The sequence below is a fragment of the Larus michahellis genome, chromosome 1 (assembly GCF_964199755.1).
Source record: "Larus michahellis chromosome 1, bLarMic1.1, whole genome shotgun sequence".
Lineage (NCBI taxonomy): Eukaryota > Metazoa > Chordata > Aves > Charadriiformes > Laridae > Larus > Larus michahellis.
The window spans coordinates 224,124,931-224,149,961 of NC_133896.1; the positions used below are offsets into that span (position 1 = coordinate 224,124,931).

Sequence of the window (25,031 nt, forward strand, 5' to 3'; positions counted from 1 at the left end):
ATTACAGTCAGAAAGCAGCCCTGCCACTGCTGCTTTTTTTGATAGTCAACAGAGACCCAGCTGAAGGAATGTTATCACAACAATTCAAATACTCCACAGATCTCTAAGTGCGCAACATAGGGACAAGGCACAAACCCAACACAGAAAGCTAATCAACTTGACTACCAAAAATTAAAATTGGGGAGGTGCTGTTTACATTTACTTTTATCATTGCTCAGTGCTTCATGTAGGTAGAGAGGCAGCATTCTGACTTCTTTATACAGAGACCTACGGGGAGAGAGATATTAAGAAAGCTCAAGTCTTGTTTCCAGTACGTAAGCATATGTGGCACCTTGCAGAATGGGATATTTCAGAAGCACTGAAATAACGTGAAAAACAAAAGCAGCAGGATTTCTAGGACCTTGAGAAAGTTTTAGCTATGCAATTTCTATTGAAATACGAGAAGAGTATATAGCAGGGGAAAGGGAAACATGAGTTATAAACCTACTTATTATTTGCCTGCCTTATATTCTATGACTAAAAAGTGTGAAGCTGTTATTTTGAATAGTTTGAAAATATGGACCTAGAATAAAGGGTAAGAAAAGTTTTCTAGGTGAAAAGTCGTCTAGGTTTCATTTCCTGCTCTTCTATTGACAGTTTACCACAATACATCTAATTTAATTCGCTCAGGAAGCATGTAACAATAACTTCTATCAGAAACACTTCAAATTTAATTGGTGAGTGGTTCTATAGCATAAGAGAGTCTTGGAACTCATTAATTTCTTTACGTTTTTCAAAATAAATGATCTAATCGTACAGAACCCTTGGGAGCTAGGCAAGTCTTTTCATTTCGCTATCTGCATCACAAATTTCTAATAGAGAAACATAGACTTTAACATTTACAAAGCAGATCACATATTAATCCACAAGCAGCTCTCCGTTAGAATCATGGAATCATAGAAAAATGTTAGAAGGGACCCCAGGATGTCGATTCAGAGCAACTCCTGCTCAAAACAGAGCTAACGTCCAAGTTAGATCACATTGCACAGGGCTTTGTTCAGCCTTTTTTCAAAGCTCTGAGAATTTATATGCCACGTCTTTGGGCCGCCTGTTCACTAGCTTATCCACTCCCGTGCTGAAGGACCTGTAATCATGAGACTTCTAGTTGTTTAAAGAAGACTTCATCCATTTGCTCATCTTGAGAGAGCAGCCAGTAGCAGCTGACCCCCATGACGTCCCCTTGTTGGCCTCCCCTCAAACCCTGGCACGTAAGCTCTCGGCCAGCCTGTCACCAGTTCCACAGCAGAACTCTGTGCCTTGGAGCGTCCACTCTTTCACAGTTAAAATTGTAACAACGACTGGCAGCTGTAAGCAAACACACCTTTATTTGACAAGCTAGAAAAGATGTTCTCAGACACTACAGTAGTGTTATCTCCACACTAAACTGGCTGTTCCTCCGGTGGGCTGTAAGTGACATAACTGGTTTCACCTTTGCTTTATCCTCTAACCAAAAGAGTTGGAAAGCTCCTGTCCCGATCACCTATCAAACTAGCTTTGTGACTCAGAGAATGAAAGGCTACTGCAAAAGCTGCCACTGAGACAACTTTGCCCCACCCTTCCCCAAATCCCAAACCTGAGTAAATTTACAGCATGCATTTAGTAGGTACATCAAGAACCCTCCCCCGAAATATTTGTAAGCCTTATTTGCAGAAAATTAATGTGACAACATTTTCACAGGCTGGAGGACTAGCAAAGACTAAAGTAGTAATCCTGCAGGTATATCAAAAGAAAGTACCACAGAAGTTGATCTTATTGCATCTGTGTTTGAACAGCACCTTGACATACAGATAAGTTCCTCAACACCTTGCCAGTACAGATCCTACCTAAGTCACACTAAATTGGCTTCAGTTGGACCTAAGGAAAACTGTCGTGATAAATGGTATGCAAAAGGATAATCCTAACCAAAACATTGCCTAAGATTTGCATCTCAAAAACCAGTGAGTTTGTTTCTTCAGGTGGATGAATTGAAAAAAAAAATTTTTTTTGTATGTTCCTCACAGCTCAGAGATAAGAAAAAAGCCTTAAAATACTGTGATTAGTAGAAGATCTTCCGATCAAGCACAGGGAGAGGAGAAATATTAATTTTTCGTAGTTTTGGTGTATTGAACATTTTTGGTTTAGTGAAATGGCTTTAGCTGCAAAGTGACCGATAAGATTCTGTATAGGAACAAGTATAACATTTTATGCATTTATCATGACTGCAATTTGTTCTTGAATAAAGCTTTCTTATGCCCTTTGGCTGCTGCTATTTTGTATTTAAGGGTCATAATGTCCCGTCCAAGCAACAGGCACACTGGAAGCCTATATATAAAATGTCTCAAAGCAGTAATTCAGAGCTTCTAAGTGGTGTGGGCAGGTCAATTAGTTCCAGACTATTCAACAGCACCAAACTTTTGACAATATTCCCATCTCCGTTTCCTGACCGTTCCTTTCTGTCTTTCTTATTTCACTTGAGTAAGCGTGGCCATAAGCCACTGGGGTTGATTACATCCCTCTGGAATATTAATCAAAAGCTATATGCTTTTGCTCATGCAAAAGCCCCATGGTGCTTCATTAACTTAATTTCCAAGTGCTTCAAACAGAAATTAGCTGATCCATGCGTTCTTCCAAGTTCTTGTGCCCAAAGGTGCCCTGGCCATATTAATCTTTTTAGGAATACCAGAAGACATGTTCCATTCTTCAGCCCACTTAATTTAAACATCGCATGGATTTCAGCTTCCATCAATAAGTAGTGGTGGAGTAGTGAACACGGGCACATTATGCCCCTTCAGGTACAGAATGGGGGAGGAAAGTAGACTGCTGGGTAGGGGTACAACCTTTCACTGTGCTCGGTTCCAAACTTAAGTTCCCTATATATTGTAGGGGACAGCTGGCCATTCCAGAATGGTATCTACAACAGCCAGCACACTGAGGGCAACCTGGCAGGCATCTGGGCGTGATGTGACGTGGCAGAATACCCCGCTCAGAGAACCATTAAAAGCAGGGCTTCTGCACAACAGGGAGGAGGACACGGGACTAATATCACAAATACTGGCATTTTATTTTAGTATCTATCTGGTCATTTGGAGGCATTTTGTATCTTACAAAATTTTGAAGCATGCTGCTGCTGTGTCACTGGTGTATTGCTCCTTGCAACCAACACTTCTGCTTTCCACAGGGCTCATCTAGTGGTCTTGTACTACAGTTTCCTTGTGCAATGGGCTCTGCAGATGAGGTCAAAGTCCAGTGTCTGGAATTCATCCTAGTCTTAGGTTTTGTCTGCATCAGCAAGTAGCGTCGTGCAATCGGAGCAGTCCTGTAAAGTGCTGGCACTTGCTGTTGAAACAGGCTGCACATACTATATGTGGACATGGACACAAGATAACTGCAGACTTTATGACCTAAACATCAGCTGTCTCCCTAGCTGGTACCTCAGCCAGGCCCCTGAGGATAAAAATCCATGCAGGGCCCAGGAGGTCACCTCTGTATGCACAATTTCCCTCTGATCACGGACCTCCTCCCAAATGCGATGACCCGACTGAATGGAGAGGTTTTTCCAAAACTATACAGTGGAGATTTTACGAGGTGGAAAAAAAGACTCCGGCAAAGTCAGGAGCGTACGAAGTTTCAGGCTTGTTCTCAACCCAGCAGCTGGGGTGCACCCGTGCTCTTTGGGATTGTACCTGTGTACACTGGAAAGAAACACAGAGCACAGAAATGGGTGGTAGTCAACCCACCTCCACAGGGGCGCATACCCGTCCGAAGGGTCCTTATTGCCTTTCAGAGAGTGCTGGGTATTGGGGCACAATATTCCTTAGAATAAATCTCTCAAAATGATGGCTTTTGTGAAATGTGCTTAACTGATTCGTGTCAGTGTGGAACAGTGTTAGGGCCACAGGGTGAAGTGTGACCTTTGATTGTTTTGTCTGTATGGCCGCAGACGAGACAGTGTGTCTATCCTGTCTGTGTTTTGCAGGAGCCACCTGGCGAACATTCTAGAATACCAACTTAACCCGGTCCTGTTGTTATCTGCATAGTGACCTGTAAGAGGGGGGATACACCCATTTTTGGCAAGGGCCAACCATTTTAGAGACAGTTATGAATATGTATTAGTATAGGAGAGAGAAACCAAAAATGGGGCCTGTAAGGTGTGTGTCTCGGTTGGGCAGAGACTCCTGGCACACCCAGCGCTGTTTGCTTGCCTTTGTTCCTTTAATAAATTATCAATTCTAATTGGAATCCTGTTTGCGATTAAATCATTTATCGCAGCTTTTAGCTTTTGTTTCCCCTCACGTTCGCCCCGCTGGTGCTGCCGGGTCTGGGGTGTGCCCTGTGGCGGAGGGCACAGCACTGCTCTGTGTGGAACAGGCAGGGAGAGCCAGGCCTGGGAACCATCGCTTTCCCTCCTCACCGCACTCTGTAGCAAGTTAAAAGAAATAGGGGGTGGCACGGTGTCGAGGAGCAGGAGAGAAAGAGGGGGAGGGCAGCAGGGGGTTGGGCGCGCTGGGATCGACTGACAGAGTCCATCGAGAGAGCGGCAACCCCCCGGGCAGCGGCTGCGGCAGCCGGGCGGACTCCAACATTGCCGGCGATGGCGGGACGGCCTTGCCCCTGGGCGGCGGCGGACAGCAGAACCCTCACGGGCGGCTCAGGGCTCAGGCGGGAGCCGCGGAGCTGGCCGCAACGAACGGCCAGCGCCCGCCCGCCTCCGGGGCGGGCCGGGCCACGGCGGGACTTCGGCCGGCGGGGCGGGCCGTGCCGGGAGCGGTGGGGAGGGGGCCGGCAGCCATGTGGACGTCGCTCGGCGCTGCCAGGGAGCCGGCCGGCCCCAGGGCAGCTAGCGGCCGCTTCTGGGCTGTCGTCCTGGGAGCAGCGGCGGGGCTATTCCTCCTCGGGTTCCTTATCGGTACAGTGCGGGCTTAACCTCCCTTCGCATCGGGGGCGGGGGGGCTCTCCCGGCCACCCTCGGCCCTTCCAGCCGGGGGAGGTGGCTCGGAGCCGGGCTGAGGAAGGGCCGGGTGGGGGGAAGGAGCAGGCGGCTTCCAGCGCCCGCGGCTTTGTGCCAGGGGTGCCCGAGGTGGGTCCGTACTCGGCCCGGCCGACACTCCCTCCCTCCCCCCTTCCCTCCCTCCCTCCTTCCCTCATAATCTCTCAGGCCGGTGCGGGCCAGCCACCGACCCCTCCAGGGACTCCTGACTCCTCCGCAAGAGAAGGGGTCTTCAGGCGAGAGTGTCTTTTTCGGCTGGGTTTTCGATTTCCTTGTAAATAAAGTAGTTCTGCCCAGAAGAGGCTCTGGGTTTGTGAGGAGGGGACAGAGCCCTCTGCCGTGAGACTGCACGGGCCCAAAACAGAACGGCGGGAAGACACATACGGGGCTGGAGGAGCGCTGACAGGAGGAGTGAAAGAGGCTTTAATTTCATGTGCCACCTCGGCCCAAGCAGGCAGGGCTGCGAGTTGCTGCCACAAGAGGTTTTCCCTCCCTTTTGGTTCGCAGATGGCTCAGGGCCAGCTGAGGGGAGGAAGGAAAACAAAAGAGCCACTTGTATTTTGAAACGCCCTTTGGTATGTACTTGGGGTTCGTGCCATCGGGAAGCCCTGACTGAATCGCTCTCTTCATGCCGAAAGAGAAGTGGCACATTTCATGTGGCACACTTCCGCTATGCCAGTGACCGGTGCCTCGCCGGTGCCAGCCTGTCACCCGCCCTCGGCTCCCCGATGGTTCGCTGATTTGCACTGCCCATGTACCCGCCGCTGCGTTTGCACTCACCATGTCCCAACTCTGACTTAAAAGCAAAAAACAGATGTCAGAAACACTTTCTTCCTAGCCAGGTGTTCCTCTCATCGCTTACTCTGGTAATGCCTGCACAGTAAGGGAGAAATTCCAGAATAAGAGCCAGACAGACCAGAGAGTGAGAAAGGAGTTACAAGACATCTGTTCCTTACAAAGGCTGGCTGTGTTGCTGTGCTTTTTTGTAAGGCTGCTGCCTTACTGCTGAGCTGACTGATAGGACTGACAGAATGATGTTCTGGTGCTAAAGAAAGTCTCCTTAGAATGTACAGTAAAATAACTGTGATGAAGATAGTATTTTATTCCCCTCAATATCTACCTAGGTAAAGAAGTTCTCTTCACGTGAGGGCAACTGCTGCTGCCGTCGCTGTGCAGCCTGCAGTAGATTGTGGCTGCTTGTCTGTGCTGAGATAAAAGCAGTGGTAAAATACACAGTGACAATCTTGTGGTGAAACCAAAGAGGGATGGTGTGTGTCATGGTAAGATTGCTCTGGTGTTCTTACTATTGTGTTTTGGTGTGTTGTACAGGCTGGTTTGCAAAACCCACAGAAAAGAAGACATCTGTGAGTCCTTATGAGGAGATGAAGGCAACGTTTATGGCCGAAATGAAAGCTGAAAACATCAAGCAGTTTCTTTAGTAAGCAATATCTAGACTAATCAGTCAAAAGAAAAGAAAATCCAAGCAGGAAGCAGTGCAAGGATGCCACCAGACAGACGAGGGTGTACAGGTTCTTGGACGTAGATTTTATCTCATGTGTCCCAGTGAGCTGTGATGGACAAAACAGTGGTTTTGATTGTCTCAGTGGTTAAAGTAGTTAAAAATTGGCCAAGCTCGTGCTCAGCCCTTGGTGAGCGCTTGTACAATGTAGAAGTTCAGCTTTTCTCTTACGTGTCCTTTTTCAGTCTACAACAAAGTTTATCTTACATTGATTTTTATGGTAAAAAGTTCACCTCAGATTAGGCTGTATGGATGAATTTAAATCAGGAGAGATTAAATAGAAAACAGCAGATTACAGCAGTGTAAGAGAGAAGAAAATCATGCCAGTGTTGAAGCCTTTGGTTCTTCCTACAGCTTAGGCCTTAATACTGTATTGCTACTCTCTACTCTCCCTTCACACTTTGTCATGTTGTGACCAAATTTATGTGTTAATGCCTGGCCGTTTCAGCCTTGTACTCACTTTCATGAAGAAGGATACGTTTCCAGGCTCTTTCTGTCTGCACAATGAATAGCTGGAGCAGACATAGTAGATACCAGCTAGTCAGCTGGCGGTACGTTACACTGCTCATAATAAATCTCATAGTCTTAAAGCTTTAGAGTCTTTTTTGACACCGTGGTTTTTTACCACTAATTTTGTCATCTCCTCTACCCTTTAGGACTTAAATTACTTGATTTTAAATGTACCCTTACTTCTTTTATAAATCCTAAAAGCAAAGCTGCTAACATGTATTCCTGAAAATTCAAAGCAATGGAAGATGATAATACAGATTTTTTTTAATCTATTACAGTTTAATTACTGTAATTTATTTCTTAGTTTCTGTAACTTAAAAGCTTGAACTACAAGGACACTGATACACTATTATTTGTTTATTTTAGGGGTCTTGTAAAGAGATTATTTTTCTCCTAGGAGAGTGTAGTATTTGTTAAGAGCTGTATTTATTCCAGTCAGTAATGGACCAGAAGTCATAGTTTATGGATAGAAATTTACTGTCTGTGTAAAGAAAGTGTTAGAGTATCAGTTATTTTAGGAGTAATCAACAAATTCAGGTTTGCCTTAAATTACCAGCCTGATTAAATAGCATGAACTTCTGTCTTGCTACAAAACTAAATAATTAAAAAAACATTTTTGGTTTATAAGATTGTGGCAATCCCACTCGTTTCACTTTAAGTGCACTTGCCACAAACTGTTGCAAATAAATTAGATGGGAAGTACATTCTCTTTACTACATAACGGCCGTGTCCTGGACTATATAAACATCAAAAACTGAAGATTTAGGATTTTTTAACAGTCCTAACCTGTGATTTGGCTCCCCAAAAGTCAACTGTTCTTAAACAGCTCTGTAAAAGGACTGCTTTCTGCCCTCTTAACTCCCTGTCTTCATGCCAACAGGAAATGTCGTACTTCATTTACTGTCCTGTGTCCAGTTCTGTGGTGAAATATGGCAGATACTTAGTCCCTGCTCAGAACTACCAGTACAGGCAGTCAACAGATTAGAAGAGGAAATGAAGAAAAACACAATCTTCAGTTAAATGGGAATATAATGTAAGAGAATGTTATTCCATAAGTCAAATTTTAATGAAAATGTGAGACTTAAACATTCCAGACTCATACAGAAAACAGCCATTGGCTCTAACAATAGCACGTAACTGTGCTCTTGGTTCAGTATGTCATCCAGAAAAGGGTACTGTCACTGTAGCAGGGACTTTTACTACAGTGTTGGTGCTGGATGTTTACGTTATCAAAGGAATATGGTTTTATCTAGCAGCATTTGTTACAAAAGCAGAAGTGTATAGTTCTTCCAAAATGCTTTATTTGATGTCTTTGTTCTCACTGGAACTAAAAAATTCAAATTTTTCCCAACCTTACACCCCTTCCTTATTGAAGATCCAATTTCCTTCATTAACACCATCTGGTGCGACACATGTTTCTGTGGCATGTTGATGGCATGGTCAAATGACAAGATGAGGGCATTGTGATGACAACTTCGTTCACCTGGGAGTTTCTTCATCTCATTTTACCACTAGGCTTTCACAATGGTCAGGACAATTTTTGTTTTTGTTTTTTTTCCAGGCAATGGGCTGTTCATTATTTATGTTATCTTTCACTGTTTGTTATTCACATGGGATGACTTTTTCTCTTCAGTCACAAGTTGTTGAGTTTTTCTGTTCCTTGTTGGTAAGCCACTGTGAACTCACTCTCTCTTATTTGCCAGCAAGACACACGCAGAGTGAACTTTTAGATGAATTGGTATTTGTGCCAAAATTAATGAAAATAGTAGGACCCAAGGAGAATATCCAGTTAATTAAAAGTAGGGATCAGACCAATTATGCACATTTCTAAATTAAATACGCAAAGATAATTCTACCCAATTCTTTTATCACTTCACGAGGAGGGTCAGTCTCATTATGCATAGGAGTGATTGGCTTAAGGTCACCCGGAAGACAAAGAGCAAAGCGAGGACAAGACCCCACAGCTGCGAGGAAGATACAAACACCTGTGGTAGCTCAGGTCAGACTGAAACCTGTTAATTTATGTATAAGGCATGGATAAGATATGTAAGACTCATGGATACAGAGGAGTCTAGGTCCTTATTTAGCCTGTATACGTCTGATCATCTTTAATGGGTTTATTTCCAGCTAGGCTAAGAGGAGTTCTGATTATGAGCTGCAATGCCTGATCCTGACTTGTTGCTTCTTTTTCTCTAGCAATTTTACACGGCTTCCTCACCTAGCAGGAACAAAGGAGAATCTGCATCTGGCGCAGCAAGTCCAAGCTGAGTGGAAGGAGTTTGGTTTGGATTCTGTTCAGTTGGTTCATTATGATGTCTTGCTCTCTTACCCCGATGACACCAAGCCCAACTACATCTCAATAACTGATGAGCATGGAAATGAGGTACAGAAAACACCAGTTTCCACAGCTAGGGAACAAAATCACCTTCATACACATGCGAAGCCTGGGAAGGAAAGCTCTCTGCGCTGCTAGTGGTGTTGGGCCTGGTCCAAAGCTATGGAAACGAGGGGTTCCCGTTTGCTTTTGTATTTTGAATCTTTGTTTCTTAATGCATGCGCTAGGAATACTAATAATTACCCTGATCCTTACAGCATACTGACATATATGGATTAAAGTAGAATTACGTGAGAGAATGACTTTATGTAATGAAATTATTTTAAAATTGTTCTGTTATTTAGAAAGAGGAAAGCAGCCGTGGTCAGCATCGTTAGTTGCATTGATTCATTATACAGTATTGGTAATTGTGCTAAATTCAGTTTCTTGAAGATTAGAGTTTAGGCCTTGAGATGGACTGTCACAAGTAACATCACTTCATTACGGAGCAGCTCTAGTGCTCATAGAAGCTCCAGGGATGAGCAGGACACAAGCGTTTTTTGCCATTATGATCTAACCTGCTCTTTTCTGCAGTCCTGAGACCACCTTAAGGGACCTTGTATTCATTTAAGCAGGATTCTGTGTGAAGAGTGGAGATGGGATTTGCAAGATCACACATTGAGCCTGCATGCTGAAAAGGATGCTCGGTGCTTGCGAAAGTTGTTGCCACTCCTCATTTGGAGTTCTAAAACTAGAGGCTTTTAAACTGCAAATGCATGTGAAATGTGCCTGAATAGACAGTACTTCTTTTCCATATTGCCTGGTTTACTTTTTTTTCTTTTCTTCTTTGCCACTAGATTTTCAATACATCCTTATCTGAACCTCCTCCTCCAGGATATGAGGCTGTTAGAAATGTGGTGCCACCCTACAGTGCGTTTTCAGCCCAAGGAATGCCTGAGGTAACACCGTAGAATAGTAAAAGAAATGGAAGTGGGAAAAGAAATAGAAAGAGAAGTAGGAACAGGAGTAGAAATAGAAATAGAGACAGAAATAGAAAAGATGGAATATGATAGTGTAGTGTAGCGTAGCATAGCACAGAGTGGTACAGAATAACGTGAAGTTCCTGGGTCTTAGGCTTTAGTTCAAAACCTGACGTGTCACCAGTAGGAAAAATGTCGTAGCTCTGATGTTCGTGGAAGTTTTGCAATGGAGCAATGTTCAAATTGAGCACCCATACGTGTTTGATTTTTTTTCTCTAGTTTGAGACAGAACTGGATTTTATTTTTACCTTTTTTTAAAAAAATATGGTAAAATAAAATAATTTAATGTTGTAAGCTGCTATAAGCTTCTCCTGATATTTCTGTGGCTATGCACCATTGTTTCCCATCTTGATGAACAAATAAGACTGTTACATTTATGGAGCCAAGTGAACAATCTAATTTTCAAAATGCTGCTTGCCCAAGGCTCACACTGACAGGTATAACTGCACAGTGTACGGAATGCTTGAAAAGGGCTTTTGCTAGCATTTCTAGCTGGCGGTAAAAGTGTTGCTGTGATTGGAGTTTAACACTAATCTTTTCTATCTTGTACCAGCTGGCAGGCTTGCTTTTATAAAGCTGTCCTGTGTAACAGGAGCTTTCTATCCCGTGATCATTAGTGGTTTCAATTAATATTTTGTAAGATTAGAAATTTTTGTTGTTGTTCTCAGCATCTTTCCTGTCTATACGTTCTATACATAGAATAACGTAGGTTGGCAGGGCCCTCTGGAGGTCATCTGGTCCAGTCTCTGCTTTAAAGTTGGATCTGACTTTGAAACCTGCTAACAAGGCTTTTACTCACACAGCCCGGTATTAGAGTCATGTGCTTCCTGAAGTTTGTTAATAAGCTGCGCAAGTCCAGAAAACAAAAGGTATTCTGTATTCATTTGCCTCAGATACTCAAAGGAAGCTGGAGAACCGAGCAGATAGTCTGTACCCTAGGATATGACAGCTTAGAGTATTTCAAGAATTGCAGTAACGTAAGGTAAAATTCACGGATTCTGGCACTGTGTTATAACATAATAGCCCCAAAGAAAGCAGAATAACTTCACCACTTTATTTGATTTCTGGAGAGAGAGTGATGGGATATGGGAAATAATAAAAGTGAAGTCATGGAAATAATAAAAACAAATTCTGAAAGCTGCATCTTTCTTCTTTAGAAAATGATTTTATTTTAATTAGATGTAAGAACATTGTTTCTGAAAAAAAAAAAGAAAAGACAGATTGTCTTTTCAAAATGTGATGCTTATATTCACCTTATTGCATAAAACTTTGACAAAAGCTCCAGGTTCCTAGCTAGCGCTGTTAGCAATAACATTCTGCAGTGAGCAGCTGTCTGCACCTGTGCTGCAAAGAGGGAGCATGTATATAGCTCAGCAGTGGGAATACTCAGTGCGTTCAGGGCTCTTCTGAATTCTCCCAGGCCTGTTCATGTATTTTGTGTTAAAAGGCATTCTGTAAAAAACCAGAACTAAGCTACGGAGAGAGATATTTGGAACTTGCCAAGTTCAGGTTCTCTTTCTCCTCATTAATTTTGCGAACAATTCCTGCGTAAAGCTCCGAGTTCAATGAAGGGAGAAGGATGTAAAGTACCCACATCACAGGCTAACTGTAGTCTCGCAAGTAGGCAACTTCCTGGAAAGTGGTAGAAATGGATCAAAGTTCTTGAGAGCTATACTTCTAAGTAAGTAGAGCTTGCTTGCTTACTTGCTTACTTACTTAGAGCTTGAGAGCTCTACTTCTATAGAGCTATACTTGACTTTACTGAGAAGGAAAACTACTCCATAAATTCAGAAAAACCTCCCCAAGAATAATCCTTGTGTTTTTGAATTATTCTCTGAACACAGAGGACCAGAATCTGTTATATGAGACTATATATGGTAACATTTGAATGCTCTTAATGTGAGACCGCCTGAATATCTAGTCAGCGATTTTTATCGGTATAAGAGATTTAAGTTTATACCTTTTTGAAATTAAATTGAAGATCTCTCTGGAGGTCTCTGGTGATATGGAGAAATGCACTAAGGAAAAGTGTCCTGTCACCTAATTTTAGTTGTCTGGTATCAAAGGCATTTTCCCTTAATCAGTCTTTGAGGCTTATTATAGGCATTTTCTCTAAAACAGTCTTTCAGGTGTAATCAAGGAGAGGTATATCCAGAGGGCAGTTTATTCCTTCCTAAAATAGGTGTTTGAAACAGGATTGAGGTGAGTTCTCCTGGAAAGGGTGAGTTTTCAGAGGACTTCCCAGCTCTTCATTGGCTATGGAGTGCACTACAGGACCTTCTTAGACAATGCACACAACTTTTAGGTAACTGACATTAAGGAAGATGAATCAGGCATCAAGTACTGAATAACAGGCTTGAAACACAATCGTGAAGAATACTTTATTCATGTGCAAGTTGTATTTATTTTGACAGTCCTGTAGCTTCTGCTGTATTGAATGATAATCGAGTCCTGAGAATTTCATAGGATATTGGCATCATTTAGTTTACTGCATAAAATATTTACTGTGGCCTCTGGGTCTGAATTACCTCCATCTGTCCAAGACGGACTACAGCTTAAACAGACTACGAAGAGAAGTAATTGCTGCACTCTGAGTGCTTACTCGAAGTTTCTGTTTCAGCAGTCCTATCTTAACTCTCCGTTAAGGACAGAGTCTGGCAGCTTTGGATGGTAGGAGTCTATAAACTCGTTAGAAGTCACTTGCCTACCTAATCGTCTCATGATCAAAAAAGAATTCGTACCAGAGCCAGTCCCAGAGCTCATTGTTCCCATCTGATTCTCTTACTAGATCACATCCTCCTTTTGACATGCTCATTGACATTCTTGTTTCAAATTCTACCTCTTTCGATCAGGGTGAGTTAGTGTATGTGAATTATGGCCGCACCGAGGACTTCTTTAAGCTAGAGCGTGAAATGGGAATTAACTGTACAGGAAAGATTGTTATTGCCAGATATGGGAAGATCTTCAGAGGAAATAAGGTAATGCCTCTCTGTGAAAACGTTACTTGTGCTGTCCTTCAGTTGATTTCACGAGACTGAAACACTTACTAAAGTGTTCTGGAAAATTTAGCCTAACGGTTTTTCATAGCGCTGTGCTCAAAGATGATTCTTTCTTAGAAGACATAAAGTATATAATACGCATATAATACATCTATAGGATAAAAGTTAATAAGTTGGAAAATGTTCCGTATTTGCATACTAGAAAGAGTTCCAAAATATTACTAACATTCTTGGGTAGTGCACTGTAGCTCTGAACTGGGCTGTTCTTCCCTATTTGTTCATCTGTGCCTTAAGATGCCTATATTATGTTTCTTCATAGTGGTTTCTGTACACCAGGCAGAGACTGTAACTATACGGAGGTTATTTTAAGTTCTATATGTGTTTATTCAATGTCCCTATCATATAAATATTTTTAAGCTACAAATTTCTGCATATTTCCATGGCCTGATAGGAAAGTACATAATCATGTGCATGCTTATGCTCAAGTTATTTAAATGTGTTTGGCTCTTGTACAAAAATTAGTTTGACCCTAATTGTGGCAGGACTATAGTTTGCATTTTTCAGTTACCTAAGGGTATCAAACACTGAATCTCCTCGCTGGAATGCCAGCTCTTATTATATGCTCTTGGGTAATCTCCTGTGAGCTTTTAAGTGGGTAACTCACTGGTTTACATACGTACGTACACACACCAGTGAAAAGTGACATGTAACTCACACTCTAGCTCAGACAATATTTTCACTAAATTGTTTACCACTCTTAAAGATACTATCTGAATGGAAAAGACTTAAAAATTGAAGAAGGTATTGCTGGCTATGAATCTTCTATTAAAATTAAATACAAACACCTCAGAGTTATTAGTATCCAGAGGGGCAGTTGTCCTGTGGTTTAGAAATTACATGCCCTCATTGACACAAAGGGATGATCTGTTCATTCATTTCTAATGACTGTTTATATACTGAAGAATTCGGTAGCTTGTATAAAATCTGGAGAACTGTACTGTGATTTTCCAACTTCCGAATGGTATGCAAGAATAGGATAGAGGATTAAGGCAAGTACTGTATTTCCTGAAAAAAAGCTATAGTGTTTCTGAATTAAAATATCCAAATTTAAAACTGTTGAGGATTAGTTGTCACTCAGTCACTATACATCATTGTCTTATCTAGTGGCAAAACAGATTGGGATGTCAGAATGACATATATTTTCTTTCACTCTCTACCAGCCAGGATTATACAATAATAAAGTCGTGTGAGAACACTTTTAAAAATCAAAATAGCGTGCAGGTCCGTGCTTCTGCTGTAATAAACCTAAGCCTCGTGAAGAGGCCCCTTTGGAGTTAGGCTTGTTCACAGCCAAAGACAGTTTCAAGCTCTCCAATAATAATGTTTCTGTGTAGTCTGAAGCCTGAGGTATCTCAGGAGATCGTTTAGGTAAACAAGGTAAATACATGACTAACTGAAAGATAAGATTGCATCCATGTGATACAGCTTTTTCCATCCCTGATGGGTACCTTTCGATAGTCAGTTGATTGTATTTGTCTGGATGACAGAATATAAACTCAGGTTATGTAGTAGTAGTGTGAAGGATGTGTTCCACGTTAATGCAGTTATCTCCTAACTAAAATGCAGAGCAACAGAAAACCTTTTACTTTCTTATGGAACCTGATATCCACATATATATTTTCAGGAAATTTTTGATATGAGACAGTAATGGGCCCTTTACTTAGCCCAGGCACTGTAAAAGGCCCTGAGGAATAATCACTGTAATTTATACGACTTTCTTTTGCCCCTTGAACTCTTGTGTGAAGCTATAAAGGACTGGATAGGGACCGGAGATGTGCTTTGCAGGTGAAGAATGCTGAACTGGCAGGTGCCAAGGGAGTTATTCTGTACTCTGACCCTGCTGACTACTGCGCCCCAGGAGTAGATCCCTATCCAAACGGCTGGAACCTTCCAGGCGGAGGAGCCCAGCGTGGGAATGTGTTAAACCTGAACGGGGCAGGGGATCCTCTGACACCAGGTTATCCTGCAAAAGGTGAGTGACACTGAAGAAGTCATACTCTGAGGGTCTGCTTTCAGGAAGGGATGGGAAGGTAATGGGGATGTTCGTTCCCTTGGAAAAAAACACATTTTTTCTTGGTCTTTCTGTTGCTCAGAAGAGGCAGATTGGGCTTCACATCAGTAGGCCACTTCTGCAAAAGGTGCATCAGAGAAAGCGAGGGTATGTTAAGGGAGTTACACAGTGCAGTGCTGGTCTGCTTAACTTCACAGACATACCCAAGTTAGCCCAGAGATCGTGACACAAGCGTTGGACAGCTGAAGCCCTAGTCTTCTCTTCCTGTTTCTCATCAGTCAGTCAGCAAGGAGCCAGCCTACACAGCCCACAGGTTGCTTTGCTTCTGTAGTTTCCTGCTCTGCAGGATTTGGGCTGCTTTCCCTCCACAAGAGCCCCCACTGGCAACGCGGAGATCTTTCATACTGGGACTCGTCACCTGGCTGCAGCTGAGGCTCCTGAGAAGATGACTGTTTCCCACTGGTTCATCACCTTCACCTAATGCTCTAAATGCCTGACTGAAGACACTATGGGAGAACATTTTTAGTGTTTCTCTGAAAACATGTTGATAAAGAAGGAAATCACTGAAGAACTGTCAGCCTGACTTTGAGGAAAGTGAAATGATTATCCCTGACTCCAGTGTTAGGACTGTGCTATGAATTGTACAGATTCCTTCTGAGAGTTGTAAATATGAAAATAACTGTCTTTTGCTTTCAGAATACACCTATCGATTAGACAAAGACAGTGCTGTAGGTCTCCCAAAAATTCCAGTTCATCCCATTGGCTATCATGATGCTGAGTCATTGCTGCGGTAAGTGTACTGGAGACATGAAGAATTTTAAGCAGACTGTTTTTTGAAAGTTATGAGAGTATTTGAAAAGACAGGGAGAAGACTTGCACTGTGCTTCTGTCGTAGCTGTTGAAAATAGTGTGTGTTTCCCATTAGGTCCTCCATAGAAGGCAAACATGTTGTCTATTACTACATATCAGATATCGTTTGCAATGATGTCATATCAGGATCATTTGCAATGTATCATGATCAGTCAGGTATACTGAAGTTATAAAGTGCCTCTCAGTTTGAATAAAGGCATAAGTTTTGAGGATGGCATGATACCCATCTTGTGAAAAAGACCGCAAATTAAGTCATTCATTTGTCCAGGGAAATGCTTGCCATGTGTGTTTGATAGGACAGTATCTACACTGTCCTCCGTTAGATGAAGGCGTGTGCTTTCTCTCATCAGGTGTATTGTGCTGCAGAAATATGAAGCGATGCTAGCAAACTAATATAAGGACACTGAGGAAACTCTGGAGTGTTATGGGGGATTTAGTAGACATCTACGTGTAGCTGAGTGTGCTTACAAAACATGCAAGTGACATGACGACAGGCTACCAGCTTGCCAGCGGGCAGCATTAGAATTCGTAATTATCTCAACAAACCAAAGAAGTTCTCTGAAAAAACTAAGATGTGATTGAGTTGTCAAGTGTATCGTTCCCCTAAAAATGTAGCAATAATCATCTTTGTCAACTGCAGAGGTACAGAGCAGGAAACGCCTGGGCTGGCAACAGCACCGCGCATAAGTGTTTAGGGCAATAAGTGAATTTAATCTTGCGTGTGTATTTGTGTAGGAATTTTACATCTAAATCACATGAGCAATCATTCTGCTCTGTTTGATGCCTCTGTTTGAATACGGAGTAAAAAAAAAAAATTAATTCTATCTTGTCTCTCAGTGCAGGTTTCCTCTGAAGTATTAAAGCTAGATATTTTTATATGAGGCAGAATTTTACTATATTTGTGTCTTTGCATACCTGATGTTCATTAGCACTGTTCTAGTGTTTTTCCTATTTCCTCCCAAGCTTTTACGGACTAATATATGTCCAAACTGTCTTTTCTTTAAAGCTTTATGGTCATCTCTGTTATGAGGATAACTGTTCATAATGATAAAGGTATAAGTTAAAAAACTCTTTTTTCCACTGCCAACTGGTAGTGGTAGAGCAGAATAATATATATAAATATGAGGTAGCTAGATATTTCTCTTCAATAAGTTGTAAATAATTTTAGAAATTGGTTTTAATAATTAGAAATGAAATCTAAATCCTCTAAAAATACTGTGTCTTTTTTTTAACTTTTGTCTCGAGAAATCATAACTTCTGGTTATTCCTGCTATCACATTTTTATGTAAGAAAATAAACCAAGGACTTAAAGACATGCTGAAGTGTTCTGTGGAGTAAAGCTTGACTAAAATATGCATTTGCAGTAAAGGACATGCTTTTATTTACAATAAATATATTTTGCCCAATAAGAACCAGAACATCCAACATACTTTTTAATATTTTTGTTTCTCACAAGTTCGTGTCAAAAATATAAATCCTTTAGAATAGGTGAATAAGTATGGGTGATTGCGATCCACTGAATTATTGCATTTCCAGTTTTGTTAACTGAGAAAAAAACATCTCACCTTTGACAATGGAACAAGAAGAGGTGGCTTGGACTGGTCACATTCCTGCAGTTTTAGACACCTTTGAAACACATCAACTCTGTCTGTGCTGACAGATCGAACAGTATCCAGGCACAGAAACTGTCTATGTTGTTAAACGGTTAGAATGGCCCAAGTTACTCTCTGCTTATTCGAAAGCAAATCCAGTTCAACGTAGCAGGAGATTCCAGGGAGCGTTTGCAAGAGGCAGATTGTATGCAAAACCTTTGGAGGCTAACAGGATAGCTGTAGGCCATTCCAGCCTGATCTCAATGCCCAGGACTATTCCTCTATGTTAATTTATTAGTATTAATGTAGCTAAAAAGACAGATTATTCTCCTGTGGAAACTTGTAGTATAAATTGTATGAGACAAAGACGATGACTGGTGTGCATGGGACCTGACAAAGTGTGATTCCTGGTTCCTCATTCGTGTTTGGTGCTATTGTAAGATGTCTGTAGCTAATAATGATGATTTTTTTTTCATAATAGTAATATGGGAGGACACGCACCGCCGCATAGTAGCTGGAAAGGAAATTTGAATGTATCTTACAGTGTGGGTCCTGGCTTCACAACAGATTATTCTACAAGGTCAGTTTTGTTTCATAAGGAAAGCATGCTTGGGATCAGAGAAAAACAGGTAGAGCAATAGAATTTGACGAAAGGTAGAGTAGTTGGGGTTATTTGCGTCATTCCTTTGATTATGACCATTTCCTGGGCTGAAATGCACTCACGGCAAAGCTTCAGTAGAAGTACATCTCGATTGGAGGGATATGACTGAACTGCTTTAGTTTCCAGATAGTCTTTAACCAGTGACATTTGAAAAGCATCTAACCTTTGACAAACTATTTGATGAAACTGATTATTTTTTTGAGAAATGAATTTGTTGTCTTCTTAAAATTCATGTAGGTCCAGCTTCCGGTCTTACCTATTGCCTTATATAAACCAGTATTAACCTACGAGTCAAGTTTTCCAGAAAAAAAGCTTTAACTACAATGTCATTTTTATTGCTTCCGATTTTTTTAACCTGATTTAGTAATTACAGTCTAGGACTAAAGTCCAGGTGTTTCAATATTGGCTGAGCTATTGTACTGACTTCATATGAACCGTTTGACCTCCCTGTGGCTTAGTCATACCACATGAAAAATTCTTTCTGAAAAATATACAGACAGCCCTTGAGGATGAGTTGTTGCACCTCCAGCCGTGTTGTAGATAAACAAACAAATTCTCTTGTTGCAACTCAGGTTGTCTGATTTTCTGCTGCCTGAGCTGCCACATCAATATTGCCTGTGCTGGGGTCAGTTCTAATTTGCACCAACCTCTAGATGATGAGAACTATTTATCTTTCTAACATTAGATGGTTTTCATTTTTCTTTCACTTCTCCAAATTTAAAAACTATCTGCTAGCAAAAAATCTTTGAATTTGGAGTTCTGAGCCTGTTACCCTTGTAAATCCTATTGACATCAATAACAATACATAGCTTTCAAGGGCTAAATGCTGTTCTCAATTGCACAAGTATAAATCCAGAAAAAAACTACACTGAAATCTTTTCAGATTTACTTTGGTTTAACGGAGGATAAATTTGGCCAAAATGCTTTCCTTACAATTTATATTGTACACTTTTGAAAGGCGTCAAGATGTTTTCTTATCTAATCTGGTGGATTTTCTCTTTGGGTTTTCTTCCCAATGCACTAGAAAGGTGAAAATGCACATTCATAGCAACAACGAAGTAAGGAGGATTTACAATGTGATCGGTACCATCAGAGGCACAGTGGAACCAGGTAAAGTCATTTGTCTTCAGTGTGATGTGAGCGTCCAGTAACCTCTACACGCACTTCATAGTTACAAGGGGGAAATGGAGAACATAGTTTTCTCTGAAATATTGCACTACATGATCATTGGAGTTGAAATATTTATTGCACCAGCTTTCGTGTGGTTCAGGGTATGTCAGCAGTTTCACTGTAAATGCTGATTTTCAATGGGGAGTCATAACCAAGATGGAAATATTTGTCTTCAGGCAAGTGACTTCGCAATTGAAAGAATATTCTTAAGTGGATATTCTTCCCTGCTAACACAGGGGAATGGATTTTGCATTCCGTCTGAAGACATCACATCCACCACTACTGACTTTTTGTCTGTCTTACACTCTCTTGTAACCAGGGTGATTTTACAGTCTGAAAGCCCAGACATACAGACATCCTTAGGATGATGATAACATCATTTAACTTGTAACTGCAGCACTTCCCTGTTGCCTGACACACAACTTTAACCATGTTATGGTAGCACAGAGATCTAGTCTGACTTTCACCTTATTAATCACATCTCTATCGTGATTGGACAACTCTTTTTATGATTGACAATGTATATATTCAGAGAAATACTGCATTCAGCACACCTTAATGTTGCGAGTTGGCATGCTGTATAAATATAATTAGTGGATCAACTTTACTATGAAGCACGCTATTGTAAAATATGGAAAGATGCTTCTATCTTTAGAGGACAGGTGCAGGATTTCTAATAACAGAAGTAACATGGAATTTAAGAGGTTTTAGGTTTTATGACATCAAGTTATTGTGTTTGACAAATTCTTTGGCACTGGCTGAAAACGCAGAAGAACGTCTTTGGAGATTTAAGATGTCTTTTGCCTATCATGTTATTATAAACTGTTAAGCTTTGTTGCCTGATACCTACATGGAAAATTAGAAATTACTTACAATTAGCATTTCTATGGCAGGAAAAAAGTTTTTCTAGGTAAACCTCCATCATTAATTTCTCTAGACAGATATGTCATCCTGGGAGGCCACCGCGACTCATGGGTATTTGGTGGCATTGATCCTCAGAGTGGGGCAGCTGTGGTTCACGAGATTGTGAGGAGCTTTGGAAAACTGAAAAGGAAAGGTAATGTAATGAAAGAATAAAGCACACCAAAATCAATGCTCTCAGCAGTGCCTATTGATTTCTCTGGGATTTAAGCACATGCTTAAAATTAAACAGCTGTATCTCTGATCTCTTGAATAAGCACGCTGCTCTGCAGTTGTTAATTAGCTCCAGTTACAACTTCCGTATCTGTGAGGTACTTCTACTCAAGAGAAGGTACACCTAAAGGAAAACAAAACACAAAATTGGGGCTACTGAAATAAATATGACATTTAAGTACAATTGATGGCTGTGTATTTGAGGCTGGTCAGACTGGATGTTTCAGTGTCCCTGTAAAAGCAATACAGCGGTGGACTGATCAAAGTTTCATCGAGGCAACATCGAGAACCCTCTCAGCACTTGACTGTGGTTTGGAGACAGACCCAAGAATATATAAAGCGTGTCTGTGGAATGCAGAGAATGAGCTGTGCAAACATAGGAGGAGGTAACGGTTAAAAATACCTCACGCCTAGTTACATTAGAATAAGAACAAATGCCAGCTGTACCAAGTTTCTGCTGCTGTCAGTGCAAATGCCATTTCCCTATCTCACATCCCACGCAAAGAAGCTCTGACAGCTCACGTACTATGCTAAAGGAGCTTTCTTTGCCTAACCATTGCACTTAAAACCTATTGACATTTAGTTTTCTTTCCATTCCCTCCCACTTATTGGGTATTAGGGGAAACTGCCCTTGGAATGCAAGGAAGCAAAAGACGAAGATTCCAGTAGCCTCAAAGAAAACTTTGGGCGGTTACAGAGGCAGGGCAATAGAATGTGTTTCATTTGGCCTGAGTTTAAATGGGATGCAGATTTCACTTCAAGTGAAAGATCTTTGTTTTGAAGGTGATCTGTCAAAGTTACAGGGAATTCCTTAAGTTTTGAAATCCAGCATTTGTGAGACAGGTCGAAGAAGTTCAGTAATAGATATGAAAAGATGTCAGACACTTTTCTGTCAAAGTAGACACTGGTATGCAGCGTCCACTAAATTGGACAGAGCAAAACCAGTAGAAAAGCTTTTCTTCAACAATTATTTTTGCTTGTTCAGAGTTTTAAATTTTAGAAAATTTTCTTGCCGTTAAAGCTGAGAAATGAAAAAGAATACATTATTTGGCACAATATTGAAGCAGAAGTGAGATTGCTACAAAATTAGCAAACCATTATTAGATTAGATAGTGAAAAAGTTGGTGTTAAAGTTCCTTAAACACACCTCTTTCCCCACAGATGGGGATAAAAGATGAACTCCCCCAAAGTGACATTTGTTTTCATGTTAGTCACCATGTAACAAGCAGTCTTTATTTCTGGAATACAGTTTTCATGGTCTTTTGTTGCAGGATGGAGGCCAAGGAGAACAGTGATATTTGCAAGCTGGGACGCAGAAGAATTTGGCTTGTTAGGATCGACAGAGTGGGCTGAGGTAAACCAATAGTGTTCAAAGAGAAACTTTCACTGTGGCAGATCCTTGAGAAGTCTGTACCAGAAAGCAGCACTTCGTCCCTCCCTCCCTCTCTCTTCCTTACACACACACGCACTCACACACACTCACGCACACACACTCATAAGTTTCCTTTTGAACTACCAAGAATATATGTCTCCCTGCAGTACGTGATGTCTTTCCCTGAAACGGCTCTTACTTCTGTGGATGGGAAAATAGTTCTTAGGAAAAAAAAGTGTTCCACAGCATTTTCTTCCTCTTTTTCTTCTCATAGGAAAATGCCAAAGTATTGCAAGCACGAGGAGTGGCGTATATCAATGCAGATTCCTCCATCGAAGGTACATAGCTTTGACTGGTTTTTGACCGGAGTAGTGATGGTATATATAGGTGACTTGGAGGCACTTTGGCTTGGAGATCCATAAAAGCTTCCATGTGATAGTGTTGTTGCATTAGTCTGGGAGTAGATGTGGGGGGAAACTGATCCAGAATCATAAAGTATCCTTCAGATATTCCTGGTGCTTCAGGGGAGAAGTCCATTACAGTAGCTACACTATTTGGGAAGTCATGGGGAGGGACAAGAACTGTTGAATCCCTGTCAGCATTTCTGTAGAATTCTTTAGAGTCAGGTTCTCCTCTTACAACATGCGTAATAAACATAGGGACATAAGAAAAGCTCTTAAGGTTGCCCCAAAAGCTGGGCTGTAATTCATCTTCACCAATACAAATGCACTGCCAAGATCCCAGAACTCTTCTACAAGGAGAATCAGCTTGTTCCTTGTAGAGAGTGTAGTTCTCTAGTCACTTTCTTATTAACAAATAATGGCATCAGTAGAACTTGCTTCTTCAAATAAATGATTTTTCCTTTTTTTCAGGAAACTACACCCTACGAGTGGATTGCACACCACTGATGTACAGGCTGGTGTACAGTCTTACTAAAGAGGTAATACCGCTTGAAATTTCTAGCCAGCATGTTCAGTGCTCACTTACTGGATGGGGCTCTGCGTGTAAAATAGAGTGTCAGATGTTTCTTTCTTTTCTGACTGCAGTACCCCTTGTAAGTCAATAGTTAAGTGACTGGAGCTTTTTCCCAGGGGCAGCAAAGGGATTTCAAGTTTACACCTTTAAATTATTAGTTATTCAGGATTAGGGGATTTTTCCACTCCTCCTATCAAAGTATTCTTTCTAAGAACAAAAGAATAAAAAAATGCCATGAGCCAGATGACAGAAACAAGCACAAACCTGGCTGCCCAGTCCAACTACTACGGTGCCCATGGCAGTGAGAGATTCTGACTCCCTTTAGGCAGGGGAAGAAATAAGGCTTGCCACAGTGTTGTTTTTAGCATAATGTGACAGGTTTGATCAATGTGCTTCACTGGCTCTGAACACAATGCTCTCACACATATTTTTGTGGCACACAAAATTAAAAGGTAGGGACCTTTCTCAGGAAATAACCTCACCGTCTTAGATGTAAGATGTTCCTTGCTTCGAGAGTGAGTCTTAGAGGCTGGCACTAAAAGGCTTTTTAGTTCTGGTTGGTTTTTTTTTCTGTTCATCTGCATTAAAGCATGAACATTTAATTAGTTTTCTGTGTTGGTGTTTTATATACATATATATAATGTACATTCAGCTACTGTATACATTCTATGAATCTACTAGATCTGTCTTCATCTGCCTGTATATGTTCAGTCATCTGTCTTTTCCAAGGTTGTTAATTTGTTGTCTCTTGGAAGCTGCCATTGTACTGGTACAGGATGGTAGGTGGTAAATGGTAATGGTAAATGGTAAAGGATATGTAGTAATTCAGTGTAATAATTTGCTGGCAATTGAAAAGCAACAAATAAAATTTAACTCTGTTGAAATTAGGTGCTCAGATAAAGATATTTCTGCCCTGAACTGCAGAAGAGCAGATCACCTGCAGTTCCCGTGGTAACCTGTGCTAAGTGCAGGTATTCAGAACAGTCAGAAAGTCAGGTCAGCAAAGTCTTAGTTTGGGCACCAAATGTTGGCCTAAATACCAGTATACATGGTTTCATAACCCAACCTGGAGCTGGGAAGCAGCGACAAAGGCTGAAGAATGCGCGTAATCGCAGCTTGTTGGTGGCTGATGTCTGAAGAGAATGCTGATCGGGAAGGAGGTCCTGTGTGATCCCATCCAAGGTTAATCTGTGGCAAAAAGTGTTAACGCTGTTCTACGAACAGTTAGCTTCATGACCAAAACCCCAAATATGTTAGTTTGATTTTTTATTTCTATTGCGGATTCTTAGATAGTAGATCTAGATATTAATAATAGAATAGATATTAATAATCTTTAATAGATTAAAGATAATAAAACCTCAGCAGCTGACCAGTAAAAAGGAAAGATGAAAAAATAAAATACCCACGTTGTTTAACCTGCTCAGTAATCTGGAAGGTAGTTAGGGTGATAGGAATGAACTTTAGGATGGTTATGGTATGGATAGCTCTGTAGCAGCTATGATGACATTAACACCAAGCACTATACGCTTTACCCTTCTAAGGTTACTGCTGCACCCATGAAAATAATTTTTGTGAACTAAAATGGCAGAAACAATTTTGAATCAAACCAAGACAAAATTGTTTGATATTTCCTGGCAAAGTGAAACAAAAAGTTTTGGTTTTGTGAGTTTTTTTTTAATGTTGGATATTTAAATTAAATGGCTGAAAATCTCATGAAGAAATATCAGAATGTAGATATTGACTTGAAATGTTTTGATTTCCCTGTGTTTTCTTCCATTGAAAATTACCTATTTTTAGCC

The 25,031-nt window shown here is 41.1% G+C and overlaps 1 protein-coding gene across 1 annotated transcript in view; it reads left to right on the plus strand.

Moving 5' to 3' along the window:
* Positions 1 to 4,769: 4,769 nt before the first annotated feature.
* Positions 4,770 to 25,031, plus strand: part of LOC141737579 (putative N-acetylated-alpha-linked acidic dipeptidase) — a 28,030-nt gene continuing 7,768 nt past the window's right edge. The window contains exons 1-13 of the mRNA XM_074572523.1: positions 4,770 to 4,924; positions 6,335 to 6,443; positions 9,231 to 9,417; positions 10,206 to 10,307; positions 13,241 to 13,366; positions 15,233 to 15,419; positions 16,155 to 16,248; positions 18,402 to 18,500; positions 19,606 to 19,691; positions 20,689 to 20,808; positions 22,157 to 22,239; positions 22,532 to 22,595; positions 23,130 to 23,197. Coding sequence (XP_074428624.1) covers positions 4,807 to 4,924; positions 6,335 to 6,443; positions 9,231 to 9,417; positions 10,206 to 10,307; positions 13,241 to 13,366; positions 15,233 to 15,419; positions 16,155 to 16,248; positions 18,402 to 18,500; positions 19,606 to 19,691; positions 20,689 to 20,808; positions 22,157 to 22,239; positions 22,532 to 22,595; positions 23,130 to 23,197 — 1,443 coding nt within the window. The 5' untranslated portion in view covers positions 4,770 to 4,806. The remainder of the gene's footprint in view (positions 4,925 to 6,334; positions 6,444 to 9,230; positions 9,418 to 10,205; positions 10,308 to 13,240; positions 13,367 to 15,232; positions 15,420 to 16,154; positions 16,249 to 18,401; positions 18,501 to 19,605; positions 19,692 to 20,688; positions 20,809 to 22,156; positions 22,240 to 22,531; positions 22,596 to 23,129; positions 23,198 to 25,031) is intronic.